Source organism: Pituophis catenifer, unplaced genomic scaffold (genome assembly GCF_029215685.1).
Source record: "Pituophis catenifer annectens isolate HBS135680 unplaced genomic scaffold, rPitCat1.0.hap2 SCAF_1, whole genome shotgun sequence".
In the NCBI taxonomy this organism is placed as follows: domain Eukaryota; kingdom Metazoa; phylum Chordata; class Lepidosauria; order Squamata; family Colubridae; genus Pituophis; species Pituophis catenifer.
In genome coordinates this window covers 351,859,282-351,868,028 of record NW_027256881.1, presented here as the reverse complement: position 1 = coordinate 351,868,028, position 8,747 = coordinate 351,859,282, and the positions used below count along the sequence as shown (strand labels likewise).

At 40.2% G+C, this 8,747-nt stretch overlaps 1 protein-coding gene across 1 annotated transcript; it reads left to right on the top strand.

Moving 5' to 3' along the window:
- Positions 1-412: 412 nt before the first annotated feature.
- Positions 413-2,227, top strand: LOC139313125 (vomeronasal type-2 receptor 26-like). The gene is made up of 2 exons (XM_070938516.1): positions 413-965; positions 1,323-2,227. The coding sequence occupies exons 1-2, from the start codon at positions 413-415 to the stop codon at positions 2,225-2,227; spliced, it is 1,458 nt and encodes a 485-aa protein (XP_070794617.1).
- Positions 2,228-8,747: the final 6,520 nt, after the last annotated feature.

The following is an 8,747-nucleotide window of genomic DNA, read 5'->3' as shown; positions in this document are numbered from 1 at the left end:
AGCTCCTCAGAGAACCAGGGAGCCAATTGCGATCGGCACCGGGTCAGAGGCCGCAAAGGCACGATGCGGTCCAAAGCTCTAGCGGCTGCCTTATCCCAGGCGGCCACCAGTTCTTCAGTCGAGTCCTGAGTCAGAGCCTCAGGGAATGGCCCAAGCTCTGTCAGGAACCTATCCGGGTCCATCAGGCACCTGGGACGGAACCACCTAGTCGGTTCTGTCTCCCTGCGGTAGAGGGTAGCGGCTTGAAAGTCTAATTGAAGGAGTGAATGGTCTGACCATGACAAGGGCTTGATGACTATATCCCCTGTTTCTAGATCATTCAGCCACTGACCAGAGACAAAAATCAGGTCCAGAGTGTGTCCCCCCCATGTGAGTAGTGCCTTGAACTAACTGGGTCAAGTCCATGGGCATCATGGAAGCGATGAACTCCCGGGCTGCCTGTGACATTTCATCAACAGATGGCAGGTTGAAATCCCCCATGCCTGGGGGTATCCACCGCCACCCTGGCTATTACGTTGAGCAGTTTGGGCAAGGCTTCCGCTACGTGGCAGGGAGCCAGGTACACAATCAGCAAGCCCATCTGCACCCCACGACCCCACTTCACAAGGATGGACTCACATCCGGCTATCTGAGGTACAGTGGCATCCCTCGGACAAAGACCTTCCTTTATAACAGCCACCACTCCCCCCGCCCCTACCCTGAGCCCTCGGCTGATGGGAAGCGTGGAAGCCTGGTGGGCACATTTCAACGAGGGGAACCTCCCCTCCCAACCCAACCAGGTCTCCATAATACCCGCCAGGTCAACTCCCCCCTCCTGAATAAGATCGCAAATGAGGGGGGCTTTATTTATCACGGACCTGGCTTTGCACAACATCAGCCAGAGGCCCGGGCCCTGAGGATCTGTGCAACCCGGGGAATGAGAAAAGCATTGGGGACTGGAGTGCGCAATTGCTCGAAGACAGCGGGTGCGCACTCCCAAAACATGATATGCCCCCTGCTACCACCATATATGCCCCTCCCACCCACAGTGCTGATTAAACAGCCCTCACTAATATGGAATCTAGCCCCCTCCCTTAATGTGCCCAGTGATTGGAGAGACCCTTTATATCACAGCAAACTCATCAAACAGCTAAGGCTGAACAGATTCTTGTCTCTAATCTACCCTCAGTGTCATCATGAAGAATTATGTGCTCTTTTTGATCCACTATGTAATACACATAGTTCATTCCATCACTAAGTCTGTGGTCATGTCACCCTGATGGGAGGGTTAACACATATGGCAGATGCCCCTGAAATCCTTAAACAAAGACTCTTGATTTCAGATGCTGCTCACTGTGACCTCTGCCCAGAAGACCGATATCCCAATGAACACAAGGACCACTGCATTGCCAAGAGGATCCACTTCCTTGCCTATCAAGACACCCTGGGATACACTTTATTATGTCTCACTCTTTTTCTCTCTATGATCACATTGGCAGTGCTGGTGATTTTCCTTAAACATCACGAAACACCGATTGTCAAGGCCAACAACCGAGATCTCACCTACATCCTCCTGGTCTCCCTAATGCTCTGCTTCTTCTGCTCCTTTCTCTTCATTGGTCGACCCAGAAAGCTCACCTGTCTCTTCCAACAAACTTCATTTGCCATTCTCTTTTCCCTTGCAGTTTCCTCTGTCTTGGCAAAAACTGTCACTGTGGTTCTGGCCTTCATGGCCACTAAACCTGGGAACAAGACAAGGAAACTCTTGGGAAAACCACTGACCAACTCTATTGTCTTAGCTTGTCCCCTGATCCAAGCAGGTTTTTGTGCCACCTGGCTGGCAACCTCTCCTCCATTTCCTAACTTGGACTTCCACTCTTTGATAGGAGAGGCCATCTTGGAATGTAATGAAGGCTCAGCTTCAATGTTTTATGCTGTCCTTGCCTATCTGGGGTATTTGGCCCTTGTCAGTTTCACAGTGGCTTTTCTGGCCAGGAAATTGCCTGACAGCTTTAATGAAGCCAAATTCATCACCTTTAGCATGCTGGTCTTTTGCAGTGTTTGGATCACTTTCCTCCCCACCTATCTGAGCACCAAGGGAAAGTCCATGGTGGCTGTGGAGATCTTCTCCATTTTGGCCTCTGGAGCTGGTCTTTTGGTTTGTATCTTTTCCCCCAAATGCTACATTATCCTACTGAGGCCCCATCTTAATTGTAAAGAAAGTATAATGAAGCACAGAAATCTCTGATTTGTATGGGATTTGGGAATTTTGATTTCGGCTTGGGTGCATTTTGACAGTTGTCCCCAGAGAAGACTTGGTAATGGACATAGAAATCAACATTGAGATTAAATAAGCGGATAATAATTTTCACCTGTACAGTTTCTTAATTTAGTTACTTCTGACCTGGCCACTTTTTACAAAGGTACGATTGAGAGCATTTTAGCAAATTTTTGGTTTAGTAGCAGCAGTGCCTCAGATAGAAAGTTCGTACAGAGAGTGGTAAGGACAGCTGAGAAGATTATAGGAAGCTCTCTTCCTATTATTCAGGATATTGTTTATAAGCACTACATACTTAGAGCTCAAAGAATTGTTAGAGATGCCACACAACCACTCCAAGGTCTGTTTCTTTTGCTCCCCTCTGGGAAGAGGTTTCGAAGCTTAGGACCTGGATGGCTTGGGACCTGGATACTTATGGGACCACCTGCTGCCACAAGTAGCCTCTCACCGGCCAGTACGCTCTCATAGAGAGGGGCTCCTCTGGGTGCCGTCGGCCAAGCAGTGTCGACTGTCGGCCCCCAGGGAGAGAGCCTTCTCTGTGGGGGCACCTGCTATTTGGAATGAGCTCCCCCCAGAGATACGGAGGATCCCGGATCTACGCACCTTCCACCACGCCCTCAAGACTTTTTTATTTCAACAGGCTGGCCTGGCCTAACTTTTCCCTTTTTAACTTTTTAAATTGTGAATTTTAAATTTGTCTTAAATATTGGGGGTGTTTTAATTTGTCCCGGGCCAAATTATCTAATGTGGTTTTATACTGTCTTTTAAATTTTGTAATTTATGTGTTTTATTTTTGGCTGTTCACCACCCTGAGTCCTTCGGGAGTAGGGCAGAATATAAATTTGATAAAATAAAATAGAAATAGAAATAGAAGTATTTAAGGCAGCAATACCAGATTCTGGTAAACTCGCAAGATTCATTTTTCTTGCCATGTACATGGATACATCCAAACTAGACTGTGTAATTTCTCTGTGTCATATAATATATGTGGGTATATGCAGAATTTTGTATTTATTTATTTATTTCATCATGTTTATGTAGTGTATATTTGAGGTGGTGACTCCTTGAGAGCTGTATGCAACAAAATTTCATTTTAATGTTTGGCGATTAGTGTGCTTTCAAAGTGACAATAAAGTTATTCTAACTCTAAGTCATATCAAATTATGACACAAGTGCTGACTTCCGGTTTGCGAGCCTCGGCGACGGCGGTGTTTCTTTAAAGACCGCCAGCCCCGCCGCCTGTAGAGCCGCCCCGCGATCGAGGAGCGGCTCGAAAACTCCAAAATCTTGAAGATTGAAGGAGAAGAGATAGCAGGGTACAGGTTGAGCCCCTGTAATCCCCCAGGGAACTGTTTCTGGGGAGGAAACAGGCGTGGCTCCCTTCCAACCTGCTGAAACTCCGGGCGGCGTGGGACGTTTCTGCTAATTAGCAGAACAAGCCGGCAGCAGCAAACTCTTAAAGCGAAAGGAACTAATTTTAACAATCAACGGAAATATCAACTTGAATCCAGAAACTTGAAAACTGCAAGTATCAGTGCTTTGTTGACTTTCTAATTTAAAAGAGAAAGTGAGTGAGTGAAAGTGATTTGAAAAAAAATGGCGCCCAGCATTTGAGTTAACGAGCTAATGAAAGTGGATTTGTGAAGCCTTCTTGCTTTGTTACAAAGTTATAAAGCTGCTACAAAGTTGCTCTATCTAAAGAAAAAATTTCTTTTTCTAAAATTTGACTTTGTTTTACTTCAGCTTCACTTGATTAAATCTGGGGGACTTTTTTAGAAGCTTTTGTGGAAGAGGGAAAGGAAAAAGAACTTCCCTCTTTAGAAAAATTAGCTTACGTGGCACAATGGCTTCAAAGAAGCAGGAAGGGAAGGCATCAGGGGGGGGATCCCCCACACATAAACATCAAACGCAACTTCCCCCTGCTCAACAGTTACAAACTCAGAAAAAAGAAATTGATGTGGGAGATTTAAAAGACTTTATTTCTAAAACTTTGGATGAAAAATTTCAAGAATCTCAACAGGAAATAGATCATAAACTTCAAAAATCACATGAGGAATTTCTGCAGGAAATTAATGAAGTTAAAGATATGGTGAAGCAGAATCAAAATATGGTGACCAAAAAAATATCAGAAGTGGCGTCTGGCCTGGCAAATTTTATTGGGAAAGTTGATTTTAAAGTTGAAGAACTCAAATTAGAAGTTAATGTTAGGATGAAAGATAATGACTATAAAATTGAAGAAGCTGATAATAAAATGCAGAGAATTGAAGATGAGATTGTCATGATACAATTCCGGGCGATGGAATTTGCCATACGGCTTCGGGGAATTCGAGAGGAGGAGAGACAGGACTTGAGACAAGTTTGCTCTGAAGCCTTGGCTAAGATCTTACAAGTTAACCCTGATCTGGTATTTCACAAAATAGATAAAATTTACAGAGTGAACTCTTGGGTGGCCAGACAAAGACAACTGCCTAGAGATGTGGTCATATATTTTACTGAGAGAGAAATTAGAAATGAAATCCTCCAAAAATCTTTTCACACCTCTGTACAAGTGGGGGGCTCACGACTTGTAATTTTTAAAGAATTACCTCCTAAAATGCTGAAAGCTAGAAAAGAATTTGGTTTTCTTGTTAAGGAATTGAAAGACTTACAGATACCCTTCCGGTGGGACGCGCCAGCTGGGATAATTTTTAGATATAAGGGAGAAGGATATCGATTGAATACTGTGGAGAAGGCACAACATTTTTATAGTACTATTCTTAAGGAAAGAACACCATCTCCACGTACATCTACAGTTTTGGAGATTAAGGAGAGTGAAGAGAGGCAATTGGAAGAACAGCCTAAGCAGGAATTAGAAAATGTGCAAGGTGCAGAAGGAGGTTTTCTGAGTGAGCCCTTGCTGGATTCTTCTCCAATTTTGGATTTGATTCAGTTGACTGAAGTTAAAGATCAACGTATAACTAGAGCTCAATCTAAATTACTTAAACAAAAGCAACAACAACAACAGGAAAGACAAGACAAGAAGGCAGCAAAGAGTACCCCACAAGAGAGTGGAGCTATGGGAGGAGCAAGATCGAAGCTCTTGGATGAACTTCAAATATTTTGCTCTGCGCTCCAGAAACAGGCCGATGACCCTTAAGTGTTTATCTTGGAATGTTAATGGGTTGAATTCAGCACAGAAAAGGAAGAAACTATTTACATATTTGAAACAATTTAATAATGATATAATATGTTTACAAGAAACGCATATTACAACTCAAGATCAGAAATATCTGATAAATTCAAAATTAGGAGTACATTATATATCTTCAACTTCGCAGAAAAAGAATGGTGTGGTTATTTATGTTAATAAAAAATTAACAGCAAAAGTTATAGAACTAGATCAAGATGGTAGGTTTGTAGCAATTGAATTGCTTACAGCAAATGGTCAAATTCTTTTGATTGGAATTTATGCTCCCAACCAACAACAGGATTGTTTTTACAAGATGTTACATACTAAAATAGTGCAATGGGACTATAGATCTATTTTATTTATGGGAGATTGGAATGGAGTAATTGATTCTAAATTAGACAAAAAGAGCTTGGCAAAGTCTAGAATTAGACTACCGCAGACTTTTTTTGATTTGAAAGAAGATATGGAACTAAAAGATGTTTGGAGAATACATAATCCAAATGAATTGGATTACACTTTCTTTTCCGATAGACATAGATCCTTTTCTAGGATTGATTTTATCCTGTTGTCAAATGATCTACTTATTAAGACAAAAAGAACAAAGATTTTTCCAAGAACTTTGACTGACCATAGCCCTGTATGGATAGAAATTGAGATGGATAAGGTTGAGAGACGTTCTTGGAGATTAAATGAGAATTTGTTTAGATATGAAAAAAATACAATAGAACTTAAAAAGCATTTGAAAGAATTTTTTGAGATAAATTTGAATAAAGGTACCCCAATTGAAATTGTTTGGGACGCTAGTAAAGCTTATATGAGAGGGGTACTTATCTACATGAATTCTAAACATAGACTGTTCCGACAAAAGAAAAGATCTGAGTTGGAAATGGAAATAAAGAATAAGGAACAATTACTTATTAAAAACCCAACAGATGAAAGAATACGAAGTGCTATAAAACTTTTGAAAGACCAATTTCAAATGCTTATGGCGGAACAAGTTGCAACAAGTTTACAATACGCGAAGCATAATACATTTTGCAATGCCAATAAACCGGGCAGATGGTTGGCTTACACACTGAGGAAAAAACAAAGTATACGGACTATTGATAGTATTAACATTGGAGGGAAAGAAATTTTTCAACAAAAATTAATTAAAGAAGCTTTTGTGGATTATTATACTAAATTATATGCCAAAGAAGAGGTGCAGAATGGACTTATAGAAAAATATTTAAAGGATAAGAGAGTTACAAAAATTACTGATCAACAAAAGGAAAGAATGAATTATCCTATAACAGAGGAGGAGATAATAGCAGCAATTAAGCAGCTAAAAACAGCCAAAGCTCCTGGCACGGATGGTTTGACTGCAGTGTATTACAAAACTTTACAAGCTGAAATGGTGGAACAACTTAGAGACTTATTTTGCAATATTCAACAAGGGGGTAAAATACCCCCATCTTGGACAACTGCTTATATATCTCTGATACCAAAGGAACAAGTTGGTCCTAAAAAACCAGAGAACTACAGACCAATATCTCTTTTGAACACAGACTATAAAATTTATGCGAAGGTATTAGCCAACAGGTTGATGCCAGTAATCCAAAAAGTAATTCATGAGGACCAAGCGGGATTTATTGAGGGCAGATATATGAAGGATAATGTAAGGCAAGTAATAGACTTATTGGAATATCTTGATAAGAATAAACAGATTTCTGCAGTGCTGGTTTTTTTGGATGCGGAGAAAGCCTTTGATAGAGTGGATTGGAACTTTCTACTAAAGACTTTAAAAAAGATGGGCTTTGGGGACCAATTTATACAGTCGATCTCAGCAATTTATCAAGAGCAAAAAGCACAGATTATTATTAATGGAAGTTTGACGACAGAGTTTAAAATTGAAAAAGGAACAAGACAGGGATGTCCGTTGTCCCCACTTTTATTTATATTAACATTGGAAGTCTTGCTAAATACAATACGGGACTCAAAAATTTTGAAAGGTATAGTGATAAGGCAAGAGGATTATAGAATAAAGGCATTTGCAGATGATCTGGTTGTTACCCTATCACAACCAATGGAATCAATAATCCTGATGAACGACATTATACAAGACTATGGTAGAGTTTCAGGTTTTAAACTGAACTCAAAAAAGACTAAAATGATAGTTAAGAATATGACACAAGATCGTAAACACGAGCTTGAAAGGAGGGCAGGTTTTGAAATTGTACCTAAGGTAAAATATCTTGGAATTCAGGTTGCAGAATCAAATATGAAATTGTTTCAAAATAATTATGAGGTGTTGTGGCGAGAGGTTCAGAAAGACATGGAGACTTGGAAAAAGCTGCAACTGTCTTTACTTGGAAGAATAGCAGCAGTTAAGATGAATATTTTGCCAAGATTTCTGTTTTTGTTCCAAATGATTCCGGTGCTTAAAAGTGACAAACAACTGAAAGTCTGGCAGTCTGGTGTGAATAAGTTTGTCTGGAACGAGAAAAAGCCGAGAGTGAAATTGAAAATTATGCAAGATGTTCCAGAAAGAGGAGGCCTTAAACTCCCAAACCTACAGTTATATTATGATGCAGCAGCTTTAACTTTAACAAGTGACTGGTTTGGAAATAAAAAGGCTGGAATATTGAATGCAGAAAGTTTTGATCTTGAATTTGGATGGCATGCTTACTTATTCTATGAAAATAAAGTGGATAAAGTATTTAAAAGTCATATACTTAGAGACTCCTTGATGAAAGTTTGGAAGAAGCACCGACTCAAATGGGATTATAAAATACCGCTATGGCTGGATCTTGGTCATACCTTGTGGAATACAAATATAATGTCACTCGGGGGGTTTTTATATAAAGAGGTTCTTTTTACAGATGCGGGCAGATGGCAGCTGAAGACATTGCAGACACTGTTGGACGAAGGGATTAATTTAACCTGGTTACAATATAATCAATTACAAATGAGATGGAAAGAGGACCAAAAAACTGGTATTATGTTGCATGAGGAAGAATTGGTTAGACATATAAGAGAGAAAGGTCCAATGCATATTAAAAGGCTTTATAATGTTTTGTTAGAAAGAGATTCAGAAACGGAATTAGTTAAAGATTGTATGATTAAGTGGGCACAGAATTTTGAAGAACCAGTGATGCTGGAAACTTGGGAAAAAATTTGGGTTCAGAATGTTAAATTTACACAGTCGCAAAACCTGAGAGAAAATTTTTATAAAATGTTTTATAGATGGCATTTAGATCCTAAAAAGTTGTCATGTATGTACCCTAATGTTCAGCCAAAATGTTGGAGATGCGAATGTTTGGATGCTACGTATTATCATGT

What these genes read in the sequence shown, in the direction of transcription:
- LOC139313125 (XM_070938516.1), top strand. Translation starts at nt 413, where the DNA reads ATGGAAGCGATGAACTCCCGGGCTGCCTGTGACATTTCATCAACAGAT. An exon ending in CAATTGCTCGAAGACAGCGG is followed by an intron (nt 966 to 1,322) that starts GTGCGCACTCCC and finishes TCTTGATTTCAG; the next exon opens with ATGCTGCTCACTGTGACCTC.